The sequence below is a fragment of the Lampris incognitus genome, chromosome 16 (genome assembly GCF_029633865.1).
Source record: "Lampris incognitus isolate fLamInc1 chromosome 16, fLamInc1.hap2, whole genome shotgun sequence".
Lineage (NCBI taxonomy): Eukaryota > Metazoa > Chordata > Actinopteri > Lampriformes > Lampridae > Lampris > Lampris incognitus.
The window spans coordinates 15,946,674-15,972,678 of NC_079226.1; the positions used below are offsets into that span (position 1 = coordinate 15,946,674).

At 47.8% G+C, this 26,005-nt stretch overlaps 1 protein-coding gene across 1 annotated transcript in view; it reads right to left on the reverse strand.

The window, feature by feature from the left end:
- The window catches only part of LOC130125981 (CNK3/IPCEF1 fusion protein-like), a 65,205-nt gene that overhangs the window by 21,729 nt on the left and 17,471 nt on the right, over window positions 1-26,005 (reverse strand). Inside the window, exons 2-4 of the mRNA XM_056295357.1 lie at window positions 17,292-17,455; window positions 7,512-7,714; window positions 5,292-5,379 (exon numbers count right to left, since the gene is read on the reverse strand). Coding sequence (XP_056151332.1) covers window positions 5,292-5,379; window positions 7,512-7,714; window positions 17,292-17,455 — 455 coding nt within the window. The remainder of the gene's footprint in view (window positions 1-5,291; window positions 5,380-7,511; window positions 7,715-17,291; window positions 17,456-26,005) is intronic.

Genomic DNA, 26,005 nt, shown 5'->3' on the forward strand with positions numbered 1-26,005 from the left:
TATGAAATTGTTACAACACTACTGGTTTTTGATCATGATATTGTTACAACATTACTTGTTTTTGATTATGAAATTGTTACAACATTACTTGTTTTTGATCATGATATTGTTACAACATTAGTTGTTTTTGATCATGATATTGTTACAACATTACTTGTTTTTGATTATGATATTGTTACAACATTACTGGTTTTTGATCATGATATTGTTACAACATTACTGGTTTTTGATCATGATATTGTTACAACACTACTGGTTTTTGATCATGATATTGTTACAACACTACTGGTTTTTGATCATGATATTGTTACAACACTACTGGTTTTGATCATGATATTGTTACAACACTTCTGGTTTTTGATCATGATATTGTTACAACACTACTGGTTTTTGATCATGATATTGTTACAACATTACTTGTTTTTGATCATGATATTGTTACAACATTACTTGTTTTTGATTATGAAATTGTTACAACATTACTTGTTTTTGATCATGATATTGTTACAACATTACTGGTTTTTGATCATGATATTGTTACAACACTTCTAGTTTTTGATCATGATATTGTTACAACACTACTGGTTTTTGATCATGATAGTGTTACAACACTACTGGTTTTTGATCATGATAGTGTTACAACATTACTGGTTTTTGATCATGATATTGTTACAACATTACTGGTTTTTGATCATGATAGTGTTACAACATTACTGGTTTTTGATCATGATATTGTGACCAACATGGATGGCAGTGTCAGCTAAGGGGCTGACCATTCTCCTCTGGGTGTGTAAACACAAGCTGTGTAGACTGCAGCTGGACTAGTCACAGCTGAGGAAACAGCCCACTATGACAACCGTGTTAACGGTGGGGAGAAGGGCCCCCTGGTTCGAGCACTGCCGAACAGGGCACCATTGGTGTGTGTGTGTGTGGGGGGGGGGGGGGCCCTCTGCCTGCGTATGGAATGGACTCTATGCTGGGAATGCCCCTAAGGCAGGCATCCATCACAACACAGGTGAAACGACATCGTCAAAACCAGACAGTACAGAAGAACCAAACGAGTCCGCTGCTTCCCAAGGGTCCCCCCCCCCCAAAAGCCAGAGCTCTTTTATTGAGCACACTAACAAAGCAAGACTGGGGATCTATCTAACTAACCCTCGTAGTGACATGCACAGACATGTGCCGTCTACAATGCCAGCTCTGTTGCTTTTTTTAAATCCATTGTGCAGACAGCTCATGGGGGTCGAGCATGCTTTTCCATATTTCCATGGCTTGCACATTCCATGAGGCTGCGGGGGGAGTTTGCTTTGTTTGCGTTTACAAGATCTGCTTGCTTGCCTAAGGACACAGGCGATGACTTCCCATCGAAGTGGAGTACATACAATGCTCCCTAAATGGTTTAATAGTCATTATAGGACCATCTATGCGTGGGAGATCTACGTTTCGATGTGTGTGTTTGTGCCTGTCTCAGAGTACATTCTTCTGGGATATTAACGCTCTTGTGACTTAGCCATATTTTCCTTATGCCATGGGGGAAAGTAAGAAGCCAATCTAAACACAATGAGGGGAAAAAATGTTCATAGGAGGTTTCAGCTGACATCTCTTGGCGCAAAAATTCATAAAGCTTTCGGTTCAATATATTGTCTACAGTCAGCCAAGGATATATGTGGTGGTTTCGGAAAGAATTTGCCTTAACGTGCATAAAACACACAACCACATACTTCTTTCAGAAACGGGCCTATGTTTGGATGACTGCATTGTCAACTCAGCCAAAAAGGATAAACTAAAATATGTATTTTAAAGGTTAGGGGTTGTGAAGCAAAACAACATCATTACACGTTGTAAACTCCCGCTGAGATTTGGCAAACAATCCCCTCGCAAGGACCGCTTCTCCTGTTCCATTAAAGTAAGCCTTCAACTAATGTGAATACAGTATCACAGAGGACCACTCCAAGATCTCCAAGGTCCAAATTAATCCCATATCTTTGTCCGAAACGGCATTGCAGGGATCATGCACAGAGGCCAGACCGTAGTTAGACCATGAGGAGAGAGAGGCTGAGAGCAGCCTGACTGTGCTGATACCTCACGTCATGGACTTGATCCTGCAACCGGTGTGGATCAGATGACTCCCCGTGCAGCTCGGGTGCCTTTGATCTGCAACCAGGGAGGATTTGCCTCGCAGAGCGATGGACTGGTCCTATGAGAGGACTGCTGGCATGGGACAAGAACCTGACATTTGGCTGTGAGTAACAGAAGCCATGCACTTCAACACAAAGGAGCCGCCCCTCTGGTATTTGTACTGTATTCCCATATGATGGATGTGCTCGTCAAAGTTTCACTGTTTGAACTACTAGATCACTTCATCAAAAAAAATTTTTTTCAGATTTTCTCCCCTATTGTATCCGGCCAATCACCCCACTCTCTTCTGAGCCGTCCCGGTCGCTGCTCCACCCCCTCTGCCGATCCGGGGAGGGCTGCAGACTACCACATGCCTCCTCCGATACATGTGGAGTCGCCAGCCGCTTCTTTTCACCTGACAGTGAGGAGCTTCACCAGGGGGATGTAGCGCGTGGGAGAATCATGCTATCCCCCCAGTTCCCCCCCCCCCGAACAGGCGCCCCGACCGACCAGAGGAGGCGCCAGTGCAGTGACCAGGACACATACCCACATCTGGCTTCCCACCCGCAGACACAGCCAATCGCGTCTGTAGGGACCCTCGAGCAAACCGGAGGTAATACGGGGATTCGAACCAGAGATCCCCGGTGTTGGTAGGCAACGGAATAGACAGCTATGCTAGCCGGATGCCCTTCATCAACATTTTTCTTTGCAAAACATGCATTAGATAAGTGAGAAACCTCATTTCTCAGCCAACGATTCGTGGGCAAGAAGCAAGGGGGGCGCACACAGAAATATCAAGGAGAAATGTCCTCTTTGAAATGCCTTCATCTAAAACCACACAGAATGACCCCATCACCCCACAGGTCATGTGAGACAAGCGACAAGATCACAGCTTTACGGCTGTGTCTGTGTCCCTTTGTGTGCTCATACACAGGCTTCTTTCAGGCAGTGCACATTAATAGTGGGCTCTGAAAAGCTTTGTTTCTCGGCTGAAGTTCATAAACAAGCTGGGCAGCCTCACATCACCCTCCCCATCATAAAGCCCGTCACCGGCCTCCATTTCACTTGTCATTTAAATGCAACCTCGGCTGTCCAATCAAGCCAGGCGGCATTAACTGACCAGTCTGGATGCTCAGAAGTTGTACTGAGCTCGCATCGGGAGCGGATCAGCTATGCCACCTCATGAGGTGGTCGTGCTCGCACTGGATTTGGATTTTTTTGATTAGTCGAGGCACAATCGGGCACCTGAAAACGCATACAGCAGAAACACATTGTCAAACTGTGCCGATATTCACCACCAAAGTGCACCTACCAGTTTCTTAGGCAGAGACACAGAGCTATGGCAACAGATATGCTGGCGACACAAAAGGGAGTGAAGCTGTTCAAAATTGTAATCCAAGGTCTGCTTGCACATACTAAAGTTAAGCACCCAGCCTGCATCAGTGTAGGTTTACAGTGCTATGTACCCCCATTAGTGCTGGCTGTGTTGTTTGACCCACATCCTCATTTGTACAGACTTGCAGACTTGCAGTTGTACAGAGCAGCACAATATGGGTACATTGCATGCTACCACTATTGCTTCAGTCAGGTTAATGTAAGCCTTGTGCAAGCCCTATCGCGGCTACACACAACTTTAAAACACAAGGGAAAGGAAAATAGCTCCCCTATATTCAGCCCTATCTACTGCCAAGTGTCGATGCACCACAATGTGTCCTGATTAGTGAACGCCATTAAAAGAGGCCGCATTGAAAGGCAAAGTGCGACTGAAGCTACCGTGTCCCTCTCAAGCCTCAATGGTCCAATAACTGAGCAGGGAAGGGAAGGTCCATCTGACTCAGTTTGTAGGCTTATGTTTCAGCGCAGCTCTTGCACAGCAGCTTTAGACTATTTCGGATTTAAATGATCATTTGAAATTTGGATTGTATGCAGTCAGCTAGAAACCAGTCACCCGTATTTCAAAAAGTTATAAAGGTTTCTAAATCCTGGCCTGTGAGCCACAAAAGAGGTACACAGTGATTTATTAAAGTAGCACTTTGGAGAAACTAATGCGGTCTCCGCTGCACCTGATGGGGTAAACCGTCCGCTCCGGTTTTGCAAAAGCTGCTACAGTGCTTAGCAGGGCACTATTCTACACCATACATACAAAACCCTTCTACTTCAAACACTAGCGTGGGAACTATACAGCCCCCTTTCCCCGGGACAACCAGGGGCCAAGACCCCCAACAGTAAATCACTCGAGGCGATGAAACCCCAGACTCTAGCGGGGCGGTATGCATGGAAGGAATTTTGATGCAATAACCCTTTTAAAAATGACACCTGTGGACTCGACCGCCACTTTCACCGATGGTGGCGTAACATGGATGCCGGTGGAGCCATGCTTGAGAAAACCCCATCAGGCAACAGCAAACGTAACAGATACACTAGTTGTCCCTCAAGCGCAGCCTCTCATCCTCTCCTTTTGTGGTATATTAAAGCAGACACACACATAACTGAGCATAACCAGCCCTGTGAACCTTCACAGTCCAAGAACGAAAAAAACCAATGTGCCGACAGCGAAGGGACGTGGCGGGTATGTGCAGACGCTCTTCCTTCATTGTTATCCGTATATCTGGCAGAGAGCCAGACCACCTCCTCATCCGCGCATTAAACGTCCAAATGGGATACGCTTATGCTTTCAGACGGCGCAGTCTCCCACAAACCAGCATCACGGAGGAGCAAAACAGGAACCACATGGCTGAGGGAGTAAGACGGCCTGTGGAATGTTGGCAGGCACCTTTTACAGGAGCGCCAGTTGTTTTTTATGAAACTGAAAAAAACAAACAAAAACAAAAGTACTGCAATTAGTGCTAAACGTCTGCACACTCAGGGGGGTCTCTCCTCATTAGCTGGAATTAAGGGGGGAAAAATAATATCACGATCACGAAATCATAAACATCGCCAGGCGAGACAGTCTGTGCAGACTTTTGGCTCCTGGCTTTTGTCGTGGCTGCCCCGTCGCACATTTCCCATATTTCCACACTATTCCACTTAAGCCTGCATCTCTATGTCCTCAGGCTGCTCTTTCCCTCAGTGGAGAAGTGCAATGTCGGAGTGTGTGTGTGTGTATTTATATGTATGTTTCCCATGGCTAGCTAGCTAGCTACACATGTTGGTGAGCTAACTAGGGTGCAGACCTGTTGAACTGTGGTGGTCAGATCCAGGCAGAGCTGAATGATCTTGTTCTTGGTGGCTGTGAAGTCGCTGATCCCTGTCAGGGGTGTCCTGCAAACAGCCAAGGGGGGGGGGGGTAGTGGAAACCAATGATGTTATCACAAAGCCGACAAACAACAGAGCTGCATTGAAATGTGTCATGTTCTCACAAACCAACAGGATTCTGTCAGTTGTAAAGCGTATGTAAAAATCGATGACAACAAATGCTTAGTAAATACATCTCGAACCAATCAAGCTGTAAAAATGCTGATTGCAGAAATACATCTCCCTTTATGAGGATGTAATGACATGGAGTTGCCTAACAAGCCGCTGACTGGGAGCTTTACAATGAGCTCAGTGAACCTTACGCCGATTGCCTTGTGTTCGGGTGACTGGTCATGAACAGACCTTGGTTGAAACTCAAAGAGTGCTGCCAGTTTGGCGCCCAATTCATTTTGCTCTCCCCATTTTCCTTTCTGTTCTTCCATCAAATGAATAAATAAATAAATTATGAATTCATCGGTTATAGCTCCCCATTACATTAGCTTTTAAGACCCCGTGGAGACCCCATGTGATGACGGGTCTCATCAGATTACTTCAGACTTGAAGAAACTCTTCAGAATAAAACGCCGCCTCACCCGTGAAGGTCAACACAAAACTGGGTTAAGCCAATACTAGTGACCTTTAAAACAACCTGGAGTTAAACAGTTTTAACACCACACAAGGGCAAGTATATGATGGACCTAAACTGTGTGTATACTAAACCGGTGATGCTGACTCGACAAGAGGAATAGAGGGCACTACACTGTGTTCACGAACCTTCTCTCGAAAGCTTTTTGGGAGAAGTTGATATGCTTTTCTGCTACGGCCTGAAGAACCGAGGGGGGGGGCATCCGGGTAGTATAGAGGTCTATTCCGTTGCCTACCAACATGGGGATTGCCGGTTCGAATCCCTGTGCTACCTCTGGCTTGGTCGGGCGTCCCTACAGACACAATTGGCCTTGTCTGCGGGTGGGAAGTCTGATGTGGGTATGTGTCCTGGTCGCTGGGCCAGCGCCTCCCCTGGTCAGTCGGGGCGCCTGTTCGGGGGGGGAGGGGGAACTGGGGGGGAATAGCATGATTCTCCCATGCGCTACGTCGCCCTGGTGAAACTCCTCACTGTCAGGTGAAAAGAAGCGGCTGGCGACTCCACATGTATCGGAGGAGACATGTGGTAAGTCTGCAGCCCCCCCCCAGATAGGCAGAGGGGGTGGAGAAGCGACCGGGATAGCTTGGAAGAGTGGGGTAATTGGCCAAGTACAAAAAGGGGGAAAATTCTCCCCCTTTAAAATAAAAGGAACTGAGGAGAGGACATCTGCTCACGTATGCAGTTTATAACAGCCAGTTTAACATATACAGACAACTGTAAACTGTGGCTGTTGCAACACTAAAGCACTATCCAAACAGGAACTCGCTGGGGTAATAAAATAAGACTTAAAGTCGGTACTTGCAAAAACGCAGAGTGCACTGCAGGTCAGAATCGTTTCCATGCGAAGTATCGATTTCTACATCATATTGATTTTCCATTTCTTTAGTGACACATTCCACCATGCACTGCGTTCACCCGTCTCACCGCGGCTGGTGTTGGTTTTAGCATGTGGTATGACCACACTGCAGAGTCCTTGAAATGTGAATGTCGATTTCCGACGGAGCAAAACATTTTTTCAAGGCTTGGGTAAAAGATTCTATTCTGCACTACTCTCATCTCACACCACACAACTTCTCCTCGTATCATATAAAAAAGACACGCTTGATTTTAGCTCGCTCGCGGTTAAAACCCGGGCTTGTGCTGTGCTGTCGTGGTGTGAGGACGATGGTAGCTCGCATCCAAGCATCCAAACACAACTTCAACTCAAGAGGTGTTGCGTCGCTGATGGCAAACAGCTAAAAAAGAAAATTAAAAAAAAACTGGCTAAGTGAAGATATAAAAACTGAGATTGGCGAACAGCATGGAAACCTGTAAATGGCATCTTTTTCTTTTTTTAAAATCAGCAAACTTTTGGCAGGAACCAAATTACACGAGCTGAAATCAACTGTTATTTTATCGAAACCCGTTCCCGTGGAACTGGCGTTCAAGCAGTGGCCATATGGCATCCCTCAGCACATCTAATGTGATCCAGTTTCTCTCAAAACTACAAAACAGACAGGACAGTGAGGGTCATTACCTGTCCAGCCACGCCAGCAGGCTCTTTGCAGCGCCTATGAGCTCCACCACAGAGGTGAGGAAGTCGTTGGGGGGCTTGCGGGAGGTGCTGCCGTTGTATGCGGGGCTCTTCCTGCGGTCCGATGTGGACATGTGTAGACTGTTGGTGGCAGCTCTCATCCTCACTACCAAGTTCTTAAGGTTGTCCGTCTCCACACCGTAGTTCTGAGATGGAAATGTAATAGATTACATTCAACGTAACACACAGAGAGGAAATGACTCGAAGCAGACATTGTGTTTTAACACTGCCCCCCCCCCCAGGTCCCTTCCTCTGTGCTTTGGGGAAATTCTTTGCTGATAGATAAATGAACACTTCAACTCCTCCTTATCACTATCATCAGAGTGCAGCTGCCAAACAGTAGGGTCGAGGCGACAATAAAACCTCATCGTCGTGTCTGAGGTCCTGCATAGTTTGTGCAAGTCCTGAGCTTAATTCCTGATGAAACATGTTGCATCCTGCATGATTAATCACTGTAATTGATGCATCTAAACACGCTTTTTGACAGATATAAATTAAGGTGCAATTGTCTACCCAAGCAACTAGGGAGTGAGAATTCCACTTATTTCTCCAGGTTTTTTTCCAGCATGGGAAATTGGATGGGAAATCGGATTTTTCCAGCATAGGAAATTAGATGGAAGGCACGTGCACACTGTGAAGTATGTCCTCCAGGGAGGACGCACTCCACGGTGTGCACGTGTCTTCATCCGATTCCATCAAGCGGAGCAAAGTTTGCATTCTTGCGCCTGGGTTGCTTCCTGTCGCTGCATTCCTCTCATTTACAAGTTCTTCACAGACACCAAAGAGCCGGGCTCTCTGTCTGCGAGGGTCAGACGGTGCAGTGCAGAGGAAAACTGAGGTAAACTACTGTACGGCCCTGTGAATAAACAAACCACAAATTGCGGCTCTGAGAGAAAGAAGTGTGGGATCGACTGAATTGAACGTGCCCATGGGTCAATATTTTTAAAAGCTTTGCAAACTCTGAACAGCAAGCTTTAAATTAACTGATTCACCTTTTTTATCCTTCTGATTTTGAGGTCAATGGCTCGTGTATGACTTGTGTAATCTTAAGGAAATTTTTTCTCTCCCCCCTTTTTCTCCCCAATTGTTCCTGGCCAATTACTCCACTCTTCTGAGCAGTCCCGGTCGCTGCTCCACCCCCTCTGCTGATCTGGGGAGGGCTGCAGACTACCACAAGCCTCCTCCGATACACGTGGAGTCGCCAGCAGCTTCTTTTCACCTGACAGTGAGCAGTTTCACCAGGGGGGACGTAGCGAGTTCTCCCTCCCCCGCGAACAGGTGCCCCGACCAACCAGAGGAGGCGCTAGTGCAGCGATCAGGACACATACCCACATCCGGCTTCCCACCCACATACACAGCCAATTGTGTCTGTGGGGACGCCTGACCAAGCCGGCGGTAACACGGGGATTCAAACCGGCGATCCCTGTGTTGGCAGGCAATGGAATAGACCACTAGGCTACGCTGACGTCCTCCTTTAAGGAAATTACTGATAATAGTCCTGCGCCGCGCTGATGCAATGGTGCTTATGAAACTCGAGATGCTCACCTAGTAAACTGTGGCGTTTCCTTAAATAGTTCTCAACTGTCAGACAGCTTTTACATCTGTGTTAAACAGACTCTTCTGCTGTCCAAGTTTTTGGCAATTAGCGAGCACAACTTATATCTAATCAGTTTTCTTAGCATAAGCAGGCCGCGTTCCTTCATTATTCAGAGCCAATCACTACCAATCAACAGCAAATACGGTATATGATCCAGCTTACAGTCAGTCTTACGGCAGCTTTATCACCTCAAGGACTGAATCTCAGTGTATATCTGGTCTATTTTTTAGAGCAAAACAGCTCCAGCTCAGGTAACACTCCCATATGCTACAGCGCTACATCACACACCGGGGGGGGGGGGGGCGGGGGGGCGACACCTTGCACATCACTGAATAAACTCGCCTCCTCTGCCTGGGATAGCCATTTGTAATGATGCATGAAGAAAGCAGAGGAGCTTCGTTTCAGCCAGCTATAGCGCTTCAATCCCGGCAATTTTCTCAACCCGCTTTAATGGAAAAAATGTGTTTTGAGAGAAGTGCTACTTAAAAGGTGAGAAGCGGGGGAAACATTACCCCTTTCCTGGCAAATATTAGCTCATCGTTGCATCAGTGCTAGCTATACAATGTGTGGTGCGTTCCTGGATAAAAATGCTTTGAGTGAAGAAAAGAAACAAGACTAGGTCAAAACCTAGTATATGGATGGACCCCATATGGTCAATTTTCAAAATTGTGGCCAATTTGTAAGAGGGATAGTCAGTGGTAGCATCTGAAATGTGAATTCCTGGATATTAAATGTTCATCTGATATCTCAGGATGCTTGATTTGAAAGAGAACTTAAGTAAATATACCCATTTTAATTACCTGTTAACAACCCCCTCCTCTTTCATCCGTTTCTATCTGTGGACGTCTCTCGTTTTTCTAAGAGTCACTCTATCCGTCTTTATGCATGCTCAATAATCCAGGTAAGGAAATCACAGAAAGGTGAATCAGTTCATCTGGACATAAACGTCTCACCACTCATCTAAGTGACCTCTTTAGTTCCCCTGTGTTTAAACACTGTTGACTGTTTGGCTATATTTTGAATAATTCTGATAATAAAAGCAGGCTATTTAGTCAAATTAGGTGTCAGGTGATCATTATATTAATTTAACTCTGAATTTTTGCTTTCTGTACATGCAAACATCGTTTCACATAAGAGCCTGACACAATCAATACAAATTAGCAGATTGTGTTTTTTTTAAATTAATGACTTGTTGATCGAGAAACACCAGGAATGAGGAACATTTCTTTGTCATTTCATTCCACGCACCTTTGCACAAAATGAAACGAAATATTGTTTCCCCCAGCCCACAGCAGTGCAACACAAAGACAAAAACACATATACAAACTACAAGAACACATATATATCCAAACTACAAAAAACTACAAAGACTACACAACACATATATCCAACAGATCCCAAAAAAAACCAAATTTCACTGCCCGTGACAGCGAATGCCAAGATGACTGTCGGTCTGCATGGGCTAGCAGTTAGCTTAGCCTGCCCCGCTTCCGCATCCTGTCAGACCGCCCTTGGTGTTTCCTTCTCAGGCGCAGCTCCAGGCAGGGCCGTGGTCCCTGGGCCCACTGGAGGCAGCAGACCAAGCTCTCCCAGCTGATCCAACACCAGCTCTCACACCCAGACACCTTCGACACAACTCCCCACACTCCACACGACAACACCAAAAACACAGTCAACGCTAGGCGAGGCCGCCGCCAGACCACCCTCGGTGTTATCGGAACTGCCAGTCTGCATGTGCTAGCAGTTAGCTTAGCCTGCCCCACTTCTGCATCCTGTCAGACTGCCGTCCGTGTTTCCTCTTTGGGCGCAGCTCCGGGCAGGGCCTGTGGTCCCTGGGCCCACAAGACACAGCAGACCAGGCTCCCTCAGCCGATCCAGCGCCAGCTCTCCCAGCCATCAAACAAAGACACAAACTTAGATGCAGACGTGGACAAAGACACTGCATGGACGGTACTAGGTGAGGCCGCCACAAACGTGAATTCGCGCCGCCATCTTCCAACACTGGTACTGGGGGAGGCCGCTGCAAACGTGAATTCGCGCCGCCATCTTCCAACACTGGTACTGGGGGAGGCCGCTGCAAACGTGAATTCGCGCCGCCATCTTCCCACATGCATGTTGTGTCAGTTCGAATTTGGTGTATCAAATTGGGGTCGCTTGACGGCAAATTCCCGGGCTGCTTTCTGTTGCCAGTCGGGCCCTGTCTGGCTTTGTCATTAGCAGGCTAATCGCACAGTTACAGCAGCTTTGACTGGTCCACAGATGTCCAATGAGAGCTTGCCCCATGCTGGATGCTGAAAATCTGTGTTTCCAATCAAATATATTTCCTCTCAAAATAATTCAAGCCAAGCACAAGTGTCCGGTGCCGGGGTTTTAAATTCATTAATCTAAAATCAAGATGTTGGAAGCAACTGTGTTGTAAAGGGACTGTACGCTGGTATAAATTGTCCCCCTCAGAAATGGAGATGGATCCTCACAACATGGGGCTTCCTGCACTCTCCGCAGGGGTTACACGTACCTGAGAACACAAGACGAAAAAAATGGTGTATCGCAGTGTGTGTGGGCACGTGTTTGTGTGAGAGGATATCTGTTACATTGCACCCTGGGAAAACTTTATCTGAGGCAACAGTAAAACGGATTCACATCAGGTTCAAGGCACGAAACGTGTTTTTTTCCAGTGGCGATTCTCTGACGAGAGCGAGAGGTGGTATTTTCCTAGTCTTTGTATGGGCCACTTGGGTTTAAGAATAATGGCCATGATACTGGGTTTCTCGATGTACTCTGCAAAAGCCATCATGGCTAAGGGGCGGTCCATCAAAATTAATTGAAATGTTCTTCCCCAGTCCCTCGAGAGCAGTTCGCTCTTGATAGCTTTTGACTGGTGGGGAAGTGGAATACAACTGTTTCCTCCAGGACTGTAGCACTGTATGCTACACGTTCACTTGTCATGACTTAGACTCAACACTGAAAAAGCAGAATCCAGAATCCACTGCTGTATTTCACACGAGACTAAGTAAAAACTATGTTGTGGATGCACGTTTATCAAACTTGTAAAATTCAGGACTGAAGCCTACCAATGGCAGGGTGGCAAGTAACTGGGAGGAAGAAACTGTGAGAAAGTGAAGGAGTCGGGTGCCGTTGGGCTATGTTTCTGTCAGTAGCAGTGACCTTGCCTCAGTTAAAGCTAATTGAATAGGGGGGCCTCGCTTCCTCCCATGGGGGAACGTGGAGGTTCGAGGCCTCGTTCTTAATAAGGAAAGCCCTTACAGACAAAAATCATTTAGTCCGGCTGCTTTCAAGTGGAAGTGTTTAGTGAATGTGAACCGCTATTAGGAGTCTAACATTTCAGGGCCAAGGTTGCAGTAAGACTGAACAGAAGGGGACAAAACAATGTCCCAAATACCTCCCTATGTATGCACATGCATATTCACGCACTCTCGAGACACTTCGGAGGTGGAAGACATCTTGAAAGGAGGAATGTTTTTCCGGCGATACACTCGAGAAACACAACAAACACCCGCTGAGGGAACGCAGTGAGGCCCAGGACCAAAATTTATGAAGCCGATGGAGAGGAAAACGACCTGAGGCGTCCCCGCGCTGGATGCCAGGGTCTTGAGGGTGAGAAGAAATCTGGGTCTGGTTACCATCACAGTAAAACGGGGGATATGGACTCTAGGATGCATGGCATAGTACATATGCTATGACAAGTCGATCTATCAAAGCGTTAAAATATAACCCCTTCCCTCTGCCCTGTCTTGAAGTGCTTCCATGTGTCCCGTCGTAAGGGTTATATAGGTAGAGCAGCGGGAAACCTTGCCATTCACAATACATCCCCGAAACACGATCTCAGCTTCAGAGAGGGATTCTCAGAAAATGTTGTATAAATGCTTGATTGATCGTTTTATTAGGGGAATGGACCCGCTGTCTATACTGTTGATACAGCTACAAGGGAGACTGATATCTTTTTTAATTTTCTATCTTCTCCCCTTTTCATCCTAATTTGATATATTCAGTTTCTTGTACTTTGAATGTCCTGCCATTGCAAAAGCCTTAGGACCACTGAGGTGGGAATGTGCATCCTCCAATACCCAAGGATTCACCAAACGCTTCTCTTTCACACCCCCCCCCCCAATTGTACCTGTCCAATTACCTCACTCTTCCGAGCCGTCCCAGTTGTTGCTCCACCCCCTCTGCCGATCCGGGGCGGGCTGCAGACTACCACATACCTCCTCCGACCCATGTGGAGTCGCCAGCCGCCTCTTTTCACCTGGCAGTGAGGCATTTTGCCAGGGGGACGTAGTGCGTGGGAAGATCACGCTATTCCCCCCAGTTCCCCCTACCCCCTGATCAGGCACCCTGACCGACCAGAGGAGACGCTAGTGCAGCGACCAGGACACATTCCCACGTCCGACTTCCCACCCGCAGACATGGCCAATTGTGTCTGTAGGGACACCCGATCAAGCCGGAGGTAACACGGGGATTTGAACCGGCGATCCCCGTGTTGGTAGGCAACAGAATAGACCGCTGTGCTACCTGGACGCCCTGTGCTTCTTTTCATCTCCCAGGTGCAAGTTTTTCCAGTGGAAACGCGACATGTGCAGAGACCCACACCATTTCCCCCAGATACACCCGCAGCTGTACGGGGGGGACCCCAACACCTGTACGAGTCACCATTTACAATTAACACGATTACAATATAACACACCTCAACTTGCTGCCTACACGGGAGCACCACCAAATGTGCTGCTTGCAACACAGGTTTGAACAGCAAACCTCCGCTGGGACACTAGGGTATTAATCTGCTCTCCCACCCGAGCTCCTTGGAGGCTGACAGTAGCTCTCTTGCATTAGAGGAAATGCAAGAAAGAGATTGACTGAATAAATTATTATGGTAGGGTGTGACAGGAAGGTCACATTCGAAGCTCTTGACTCATTCTAAATATTTATAACCAGTATGATATGACTTTGGTCATTAAACGATATCACGGAGAGTTTAGAGCTGCCACCGGTAACTGCCATGCAGATATCACATGCTCAAAACTCTGCAGCCCGGCCCGACTGCATGAACACAACACAAATCAGATGGAAGGCGAGTGACGGCTCGCCGCAGACCAAATCGCACATATGTCAGCTTCCCACGGGATCCAAGAAAACCACCCCATGGCCTTCAGGCACCGAGGATCATTGACGGAGAAATTACGTCTGTTTGGGTCGGCAAACTTGTTGGTTTACGCCTCGAGAGATAACCCTTTGACCCGTTTCCTTCAGATAAAAGCCTCACCCAGGAGGAAAATAAAGGCTCAGTTCGGTGGGTGGGTTTTTCCAAAAGGTAGATGCACCCCCCCGCCCCCCCCCCCAAAAAAAACATTAATGTGAAGCGTTTTAAGAGTGCGTAAAGATTTCAGTGAGCGAAATGCTGACACTGATCAAAACACAGGCCCCACAATCTGGAACTTTTATGGTGCAGGAAGTGATAAAACTCTAAATCGATCCCATCTGCTGGGAAACCTGGTTCTCTTTCAGATGCAGTGTGGAGTTTTCAAAGTCTTGGTCTCTCTCCTTGGTTCTCTCTCTCTCTCTCTCTCTCTCTCTCTCTCTCTCTCTCTCTCTCTCTCTCTTTAATTTATCAAAGCCACAGACAATTCTGTTGACAATTCCTCCGGGAGCTACAATGACGGACAGCCTGTCAGCTGTTCTGGACCCCGTGTGACTATAGTGGACCTTCAGCTGAGCCGGTCAGGGCACAGGGCCATGGCATTAGGGGCAGAACAGCTGAGCCGACACGTTTGTTTGTTTGAGAAGATGGACACCTGACAGCAAACGCAGCATGGGTGTACGAGAGACCCTGGGTCCACATAAAATGAAACGTGGGGTGGAAAGGGAGACAGGAACAGCGCATGTGAGGCGCCAGGTTAAAAAAAAAAATTTTTTTTGGGGGGGGGTTTTCTCATTTCGTCTGCAAAATTGTATCAACCAGTCACTTTTTGTTTGACTGACGATCACTAATAATCACCTCCCAGATGATCACCCACCTATTAAATCTGTCCTATCAAGCCCAAGGCCCTTGTGACTTAATCTCTCATTATCTCTCCGTGATGGCGTTTTCCTCAGATGTCCCCGGGCTGCTGGTGTGCAGCGGCAGCGCCGCAGCACAGTGTGGGGAAACTGAGCTTTTCTGCGCCACTGGTTCCCCTCCGCTGCTGATGGAGGAACAACCGTGTGGGTCCGTAGAGCGCCCTCACACAGAAGAGACGCTGGCGTTAGTGACCAAGACACTTTAAATGTGTCTGGATTGTTCACACTACATAGCACTGCTATGTAAATGATGTCCGTATACACATGTAGTGTGCGACAGGTACTATGTGTATGCTTACTAAACAGACAAAAATATTAAAGACCCCTTCCAGTTATGTTTTCAGACATGAACAGCTCTGTTTGATACAGTGTGTGTTTTTTTCTTCAAAATAAGCCCAATCATCTTGTTAAAATCCTTAAAATCACATCTACTTCTCTCCCTCATTAAAAAAAAATCCAGAATCTATAAATATGCAAACGATCCCCGCCCTCAATTCAAACCTCCCCCACCTCCCCTCTACCTCTGGGCAAGTGGTAATATAGCAGTAATTCAGCCATACAAGTACAAAATGGAAACTGATTACGAGGAAGAATTAGAGCAAATTGGACAGGGTCACGTCCAAGTGGGTCCTCTGGAATAAATGAAGGCTCACCGTTTCGCCTTTTGTAAAATTTGCGGCCGAAAACAAAGCACACCCCTGTCATTGTTTTGAAAGTAGTGAAACTTACAGCTGGAAAAATGATAAATACCAACAGCTGGCCTCTCCTCTGGCTCGCATCACTGAAGCGGTGCACGTAATGGTATGTAAAGCACCGCCCCGTCCATTAACGGGACTGGTTCCTTGGGTTTGTGACGTATGAAATCCTGTCTGACTGAATGAGTCTGTCCTTGGTACACTGCAGGTACACAGCAGATATGCTCAGCCGTGGCACCGACAGCTTATTTTCCCCCTGATATGTCTTGTAAGATTACCCTAACACCGCACGGACATGTTTACATGGTTAAAAACTTGATTTTCATCATCAGAGGGGCTCCAAGTATGGAGTTTATGGTCACTAGATGACAAAATCCATCCATGACGATTTGCTCTTTATTATTTCCATGAAAACGACCGGCCAGGGGAAGCGGGAGGAAGGGCAGCTGGTGGTGCTAGTGCAGCGACCAGGACACATACCCACATCCGGCTTCCCACCCGCAGACTCGGCCAATTTTGTCTGTAGGAACGCCCGACCAAGCCGGAGGTAACACGGGGATTTGAACCGGGATCCCCGTGTTGGTAGGCGACGGAATAGACCGCCACGCCACCCGGACACCCTCCATCAACTTTTTCTAATGCTTCAAAATGCGCATAAAAATGAGGCTAATAAAGGGCTAAGGCTGAATAGAAACAGACAAAACAGAAGCTTTCTCTAATTTGAAAGCGACGAAGTTCTTCTGGTGTTACGAAGGGTTGTTTCTGCTTGGGTGTGAGTCTGCCAAGTGTAACGTACATAATGCATGGCGCACAATGCGTTCTATGAAATGAATAGTATGCAATATTCACTATACTATACTTCATGTGTGCAGAATGTCTAAATCCACCTTAAGACCCAGTCGTTGCTACAATCAGGGCTTCACATTGTGCGATGGGTGTGGCGTGTACACTGGTTTCGAGGCAGGTAGAATGAAACGTGGTTCACTAGGGTAGTGGAGAACACCTGTTTTCAACTGACTTGCCTGTTCATGTTTGCATTTCAGAGGGGCAAAGAGGAGAGACCTAGAGAACGCCGGCGGTTTCGGTTGACTGGAGTGTTTTCCTCTGAGGACTGGTTTACATGGTGGTTCTGTTTGCTATGGACTCCGATTTACCTGCTGGAGCGGCTGCCGCCCCTAGCTGAAGGACTGAACCACTGTGCTGGCCTTCTCTATAAACCGCGCTGTTTGATAAACACGGGAAGAGGGAATTCTGTTTTTAGTGCATACTTCCAACAAAGTGCCAGAACCAGACAACAGACACACACACACACACACACACACACACACGTGTGTAACACAGGAGCTGGGATCTACTGACCAGAGCGCACAGCAGGTCGACAGCCTCCAGCACCAGCTCCTGATGTCCAATTCTGGCGACGCCGAGCTCCTCCAGGTCCTGGTGGGAGATCTTCAGCAGCTGCTCCCCGCTGATCTTTTCCCGCTCGAAGTTACTCACATACTGCTGCAGGCTGTCATCCAGACCTGAAACCAAGATGGGAGAGCAGGCAGAGACAGAGGGACTTGATGAGGGGAGCACCTCTAAAGCACGAACCCAAACGAGTTTCCAAGTTATCTTCTGTTGAGTGTTTTTTTTTTTTTGGCCACTTTGGGGAAAAACATTTATTTAAAAGGGCTAACTGCTGCTTGCTGCTAATGCCCCCCCACCCCACCCCAAACACAAACTGCCCAACCTAGGCTGAATTGATGTACGCACGTACGTGTGTGCATTTGAGTGTGTGTGTGTGTGTGTGTGGGGGGGGGGGTTGTGCGCGCAATGCAAATGGACGACAGGTGGGCCAGGTTTAGTAGGAAGATAAACAGAGAAATCAAGATCCTATCTAGAGTCTGTTAGACTGGTTAAACAATGGGCAGCTATTGTTCTTAGTGTGTAATGTGTGTGTCAGCTCCAGAGGACGTCGCTTTGTTGCCATTTGTAGCCACAGTTGTGAGCTGAATTATCAATGCGGCGACTGTGCCCAGCCTCTATTCAAGGATGTACTTTACACTCAAGTTCAACAAACAATACTGGATAACGATCTTCTGGTTGCTGAATATATGTGTGGATCAATTCAATATACAATGTTACTGTAAATATTTACAATATGTCCTTACTGTTCTTGAGATACACGGCCTATCGCATGGCAGATATCTACTGCATAAAATACATAAACTGCACACGAGTGACCTTCTCCCAGGAAAGTGTGTCTTGGCAGACAATACAGAGGTATTGTGACAACAGAGTGAGGTGTGAAGAGTGTGTGTGTGTGTGTGTGTGTGTGTGTGTGTGTGTGTGTACATGTGTGCGTGTGCAATTAGCTGTGGGGGGTTGGGGTATTGCCATCCTTCTCCCCGTCAAAGAGGGCACAGAGAGGGGGCAGCTGCAGCTATGTGGCCCAGCGCCCGATGCTCCTGAAAGGCCCGTCAGCTGCAAGACCCCCCCACCCCCCCACCCCCACCACCATGCCCCCCCCCCACACACAACACACAGGCAAGAAAGAGCATGTATGCACCTACACATGCATACACAAACACACACAAATAAGAGTTCTTAAGATGAGACGGGCTGTCTGCGTCCATTTCCCCGTTGACATTCAACTTTATGGAAGGAGCTTTACCTTATCAACAGACACACAACGTACAGGCCCAACTACAGACATGTACAGCCGTGCAGAGTGAGGGCAGACATGCTGGGTGTGCATACTGGCCAGTGAGCCAGCTCCTTGAATAGCACCTCATATCTTCACGCCTGTCTGAGACTTAGTATGTGCAAGTGTTGCAAGGGCAGACAGGGTGTACAGTGTGTGTGCGAGACAGATGGACAGACGGACGGATGGACACACAGATAAAGAAAGAAACCAGACATTACTGCTGCAGACGAACAGGCGAGTGTCAATGTTCGTGTGCATACGCCGTCGTGACGGCGAAGGGCTGTTGATCGTGTTGCTGACACTACAGGGAAGCAGACTGTTAATCTATCTGCCTTTTGTAGAGAAAGGAGTTTGCACACACACACACACACACACACACACACACACACACACACACACACACACACACACACACACTAGTACACATGCATCTACTCCAAACTACAAGCTAAAGTCACTCATGCTCATCTGCTGAAGAAGAAAAAACAAACGTGCTGAGTGCTCCCTCGCCGACCATTAAAACCCTTTTACTGCGTGGCGGTTTACTCTTACCGGCCCTTTCAGCAGCCCTGAAAAATGTGAGAACGGCCTCGGAGACGTTGCAGAGTGCGCGGCCTCTCCGCTGAAGCAAATGAGAAAATCTATCGTGACTCTTAAGCCATTAGCCTTCACACAAGTCCAGTCCAGTTAAACTCAGAGGTCTTTTTTTTTTCCTCCCTCCTCTCCTCATTCCTTGGCATGACAGTTCCCAGGCGACACTTTAGACAATGTGGAGCTTAACCTCTGATTGAACAGCGATTAGCAGTGAGCAGGAGGGCACATTTTCTTTCAAGTTTAAGAGAGGGATTCAGTATTGGCCCAGGCCCAGAACAACCCAAACATGAGCCTTAAATCTCTTGACTGGGCCAGTCACTTAATGCCATCAGATGGAAACAAAGGGCTGGATCCAGAGCGGTATAAAGTCTCTCCATCCTGCGGTGCTAAGCAGGCATTTCCTGTGGAAGGGTGCCATAATCCACCTAGAACATCTTTGCCGGCCAGAAAGAGAAGGGGTATGGGGGAAAGTGGAGGTTCGGATTACAGTGAGGTTTCCTGCAGTTTAAACTATGCGATTTTATTTCGAGGCCCGTTCGGAAAACGAGGCTGAAATCAGCCAGACGGACTGGAAACGGTCGGACGCTCTGCTAACGGTGAAAGGAACGAATCTGTGTCAGTAGAGGAATGAAAGGCCTCTCCTTTCTGGCTGTGTGGGGGCTGTTCTTCCTTTCATCCATCAGAAAATATTTCCCCCCCAACATCTCACCCCCTCATCCCCTCCCTCTCATCCCCTATGCCTGATCCTAGAACTTGGGAGTTTGGAATTCCAGGTCATTCCAGGGTCTAGACTGATGTGGCACGGTACTTAATTGAGGCAATTTGAAGTGAGCGGGCAGGAGAGCAAGCGAAAGAGACAGAGAGAGAGAGGAAGAAAAAGAAAGAGGGAGACAACCAGAGAGAGAAAGAGAGAGAGGAGAAAGAAGATCACAGAGACAGACAATGAAGGGGAGGGAGAGACAAAAAGAAAGAGAGCGACTGAAACAGGAATAGAGAGACACACAGAGAGAAAGAGAGCGAGAGAAAATGTGAGAGAGCAACAGAGAGAAAGAATATCAGACGGACAGATAGAGCGAGCGTGTTGTGTGCAGACCTTTCAGCTTAATGGTGCTAATGACAAGCGACGGGGGTAAATGCCGGCTCCATCAAAATGCATTACATAGAACCGCGGGGCCCCCGAGAGGACCGTACCACACAATCTCTCCCCCGGGACCGGACCATTGGCACCTCCTGAATAGAAGAGGGGTGTCCTTACAGAGGGCTTCTAAAACATTTATTGGGCCAAGATCAATGGAGACGCTGTGTGTGCGAGTGACTATCGCTTTCCATTAAGGGAATAAAAAACAAGTGGAGGAGATAGTGTGTCACCTTCTCGTGAATTGAGGAAGAGGGCGTGGCGTTCGTGTGACGGCCGTTCAAAAGGGAAGAGCTAATGAAACCCGCCGGAGGAGTTTTATGGCCTCTCCGGAGTACTCGGACCAGAGCAGGCACTCGTACCCGGGTGGCAGAGAGGGGCGGATACTAGACGGTAACGTCGAGTAGGATGGCGGCTTAGTAGCATTGACGATATAAACCAAAGGATATTGATAGGATGGTGCGACGTGTTGATGTAACGGCGTGACAGAAAATGCTGCAGTCTTATGCAACCCTTACGTGACGACCCCATATGGTGACAACCCCCCCCCCACCGCTATTCCTCTGTAAGGGGAGATCTTCCATGGGAGGTGATTAAAATGCATGCATGTGTATGCTTGTGTGTTTCTGTGACATCTGCCGTGTACCGTGAGGTCTTTTTCCTCCCGCCACCCACCAACACCTATTCAATAAACAGGGATAATGCGTAGGACAGGTTATCAACGCAACAACTTCAGTCAACTCCACCCCCCCACCCCCAGCCCGCCACACACACGGCTGTATCTTGACAGCTGACACCAGGGACACTCGTCCAGTCGGGCCTCTCCGTGTGGATCTGGACCCTGTTGGAGGCCTTAAATCTCTGCAGCCTACTTCGAGGTTGTGTAAACTGACATTTTTCGGAAATGTAAACAGCGAGCCCCTTCCTCATGCAAATGGTCGAGCTATTCCTGTCGTAATCTCCACATTTCCTGGTTTGCTACGGAGAGACAAAAGCAACAGACCGGCCGTTATGTAAGCCGGGACCTGATGGCTCTGTTTGATTATGCATGTGGGAAATATCACCGAGACATTATTAACGGGGCTGGAGATCAGGTTCTGTTCTGTGTACCATCTTTTGGACAGTGGGGGGGGGGGGGGGGGGACAGTAAAAATAAAGGTTGATGTTATTTGAGGTTTCAACTTCTGGATGCCAACGTTATGTTCTCAGGGGTTTGATTACAGGAGAGAAAAGAGTTGAAAAGTCTTTAACCTCCCACAGAGAGAATGAAAGAAACTCCCTCTTTCTCACCTCCTCTCCATGCTCCCACTGGGAACTCTGGCTACCCTGTAACAAATACACACACACACACACACACACACACACACACAAACAAACACACACACACCCGATATCCCCACCGGAGTGGCTCCAGGGTGTAGCATAGCAGTGCCACTGTAACTATCTCTAATCATTCTTGGGCGACCCAGGTCCTGACTCTGTAGGGACTGGTCAGGAATTTCACTCATTGTTCTCTATAGAGGAGCTCCATTGTTGGAATTCACAGTTTTCTGACACAATAGTCTCTAGTCTGGACAGGCAGCGCTGTAATTAGAAAAAGACGGAGGAAAAAAGAAAAAAAACAACCCAAAAACAAACGCTCCTCTCGGCATAAGCCGTTCTCTGATGCATGACTTCACAAGGCAAAAACAAGGCCGTTTTACACACACACACACGCACGCACACACGCACACACACACGCGCGTACACACACACACACACACACAGAGTTGGGCAGGCCCATTCCAGTGGGAGCTGGGAATGGTTGTGGGACACAGTGGGGCTCTCCAGCTCCTCCTGAGAGCATGTTGTCCTGTTTGTGGTGAGAACATGAGAATACTGTTTGTTCCACAGCGCGCTTCTCGAAAACACTTGCCGACCACTGTAACCGAATTTTCCCGGACATTATTGGCTTACACCGTGCTGTTTTATGCTAACATTTCCAGGACATTAGTTTTAGTTATCTTAGCTGCCGCTCACTTATAGCATCTGACTCCCCCAAATGGCCAGGACCCTGTCTGACCCGTGTTTTAATCTAATCAATACTTCCTCGGGCTAACAAAGAGTGTTTCATATCATGTATCCTAATCGCCAACACAGGCAACTTGCAAAAATGGCCGGGACGAGTCCTAAGTGGGTTTGCTAAGTGAGAGAAAGCAGCTGAGGCCTGCCCCGACACAGGCGGACAAAAGCATCTCTGTGTGCTGTGGGGTGACGGACAATGACTGATGAGAGAAGAGGAGGGGGGGGTCAAAGTTCACGGGGGTTGTCTTGGCTGAAGTGCATCAGCAGCCTGAGGCCTAGGCCCCGGCTTCGGTTAATCTGCAACTCCAGCAATACACGGCGCTGGTCACACTACTGATACTTGTCAATGGGAGGTGGAACATTGGGAGGGTCGACGGTTTGATTAATATTAGATGGGCTGAGGTGAGGGGTGAGGTCCTGGGGTGATAGAGGTCAGAGCAAAGGGGTTGAGGGGTTATAAGAAGTATTTTGGTGGATGCAGGACGAGTTCTGTTGACATGCTGATCGAGAGCGAGCGAGCGAACGAGAGAAAGAGAGAGATCTCTGCAACAGGCACATTAGCCAGCTGCTGGGGGGCGACTAAAACAGTTGTCACCTCAGCTACGACTGCGGCCAAACAGAACAACAGGTTTTCATGGGTCGGCGAGTTTACATCTGAAACGCCATTGGAGGTTTTGCTGGCCGGACTTCCGCCCGTCAAGATGTCCACTCTTTTTAGGAAATCGGGGACTTTTTCCAGGACTTTTGCTCGGACGTACAAAACAGCCATTGTTCATGGAAGATCATATTATTCAGTGTTACCTACCGGTGGAGGAAGCCTCTCTACAATCACAACAGAAGGGGTTGGCAGACAGACAGACAGACTGGCCGACACGCACACACAAGCATTTCCTCACTTTTCATTTATGGTCCTTAATTTTCCTTTGACCGCCAGGTTCTGCTGGAATATCTCCATCTTATAGCTAAAAGGTCACATTTCCCACCGAGTCGGGAACAAAGACGTTGAACTTGGGGTATGTTTAGCGGGTGCAGGGTTGGGACGTTTGACACCGCAGCATGCCAAAACACCAACTGTTGGTAAATGGACTGTGTAACTTTTAGCTGGTCCCTGAAGAGACCCCACCAAACTTCAAGCACTGATGCGCAACCTCAGCAGCTAAAAATGTGGCTAAAAATATTCAATCTCATCTTAAAAACCCCACCAGAAATATGCAATATACAAATGTCTCAATACCTAAATAGTATCACCAGGACATTTCATCCGTTTTAGCATTTTCCAGGCGTCTACCTTTTCCAGGACTGGGAAACTAGTTCATAAATATCCACGTTTTCCAGGATGCATGTGGAAGCCCTGCACATGGTGCTTGTGAATGCCCTCTCCCTACATGCAGCAAGTTGTATTTGTGCATCGGACAGCGGCGGGGGCAGAAGCTGGAGCGGCACAGCAGCGGTTTAGGACTACTCTCGCCCCCACGAAAACACCCGTTGCTCTCAAGCCGGCCGGCCGGCCAGCCGCACCACCACTCATTACCACTAGCATAAACACCCACTAAAGAAAGCAACAAGAGGACCGCAAATATGCCGTGAAACGACTGCCCCCTCTCCCTCGAGCTCTCTTATTCTACCTCCGCTCACCACATCCCTTTCTCCTTCCCGGCCCCTCGACGTTCGCATTGTTGTGGTTCTGTTTGTTGACAAACACCCCAGATAGCCACAGTCTCCGTGTATTGAGAGAGGGCAGTGCGACAGAGCCCGTCGCTTTTTGGTACTTGAGAATGTTGGGGAGTCTTTTCAGGCTTAATAAGAGAGAGCGGTGAGGCAGGGCTGAGACACGAGACTCCTCACTGAAGAAGACGGAGATCTTACAGATATTATATACCAGACAACAGTGTCTTTATGTCAACAAGACGTTGAAAACTACCACTCTTCTACTTAAAAACCACAGAGCCGAGGAAAACTGTAATTACAAGACTATCTGGCATTGTTAACAACGGCAGGGAGGGGGGTGGGGGGGGAGACAGACAGACAGACAGACATATAGGGACACATAGACAAGGAAGGACAGAAAAAGAAGACTAGCCTATTTCAGGGGCACCTCTGAAACCTCCTTCAAACCTAACCCTGGGTTCAAAGTCAAAGCCACTGAGAGAAAAATAATCCATGGTGAATGGGAACCATCTTCTCTTCGCATATAGGGGGGGGATAATCACTGGCCAAACACGCTGATTACAGACCAGCGTAATCTTGGGACGCCTATATGGGAGCCACAATAAAAAAGAACAAGGTTTGGGGGAAGGAAACGTCTCCCACTCATTTAGATTGTCATAAAAATCTCCCACAATGCCGTGGGAATAGTGCGGTTTAGTGCCCAAGGAGACGATGTATATGTGGTTATATCTAACAAAACCAGAGCGGTCTAGAGGAGTGCACTCGGTAGAGTGCAGATCTCCGCCAGGCGTACGTATCTGCCCTTCTCCGCTGCCCGAACTTGGTGACAACCACCCCTTTTTTCGCCTATCGGGAGAAAGAAAGTACAGACAGAAAAAAAATAAAATAAAAAAACAGTGTTTTTCCTGCCGTTATACGACTTTTGCAGAGAGCCCAAGTCAACTGAACGGGAAATATGGGGGGGGGGGTTGTTAATGTGCAGCACTCAAGCTAAAAAAAGTTTGGCCTGTCAGCCTGTGGATGTGCAGCCTCTTAGGCAGACCGTCGCACGAAAGCCACCGAGTCGGACATGAAATGACAGAGACCAGGCTATCATAATTCCAAAGCCCTTATTAAAAGTCGTCAAATGTGTTTAGCCGTTGCGGTTTTCGTGATATAAAATGAATCAAGGCGAACGGCTGCTCTGCTGACTGACTTCCATTCATAAAACAACAGCAAGAAAACAGCTCAGCCATGGGAGATGTTTTATTGTGGCTACTGAGCTGATTTCCAGCTGTGACTGGGATTAATCCTACTCTTGAAATTGTATTTTTACAACAAGAGTTTGAACATTGGAGACTATGGCTTTTCTGTATGGCGGCGAGGTGAATAAGGCTTATTATTTTTGGTTCCTCCGGTGTTCCTCCAGTTCTCCTGCGCTGAGATCAGCGGTGAATGGTCTGCTGGCTTCCAGAATAGGATCGACTTCTCGTTCGCTTTCAACACTCACACCCGAATCCATAACGTTTTGGGTTTCACCCTGTCGCTGCCCGATCGGATTCAACCGCAGATGTGAGTCGCGCATGCGCACAGTTGATCGGAGCGGGCAGCGACAGAAAGCAGCGTTATTCGAACGAGCTAGAGAGCGAATGGAGAGAGGGAGCGGCGATAGCGAGAACAAACGTGTTTTGAAGGTTTTGAATCGCTGCAACCACGAGAGGTTCTCCATCATACAGTCATAACTGTGCACCAAAATTTTAGGCTGATAGGTCCAGTAGTCTGCAAGATTAGCTGCAGACAGACAGACAGACAGACACACACATACACATCATCATCATCATCATCATCGGCGGTCACTTGGGGTCGAGTATGACTGTCCTCCTTTTAGGTGCTTGTGGGTACCCTTGCGGGAGGACGCCTGCGCGTGACAGCTTTTTACGTGGA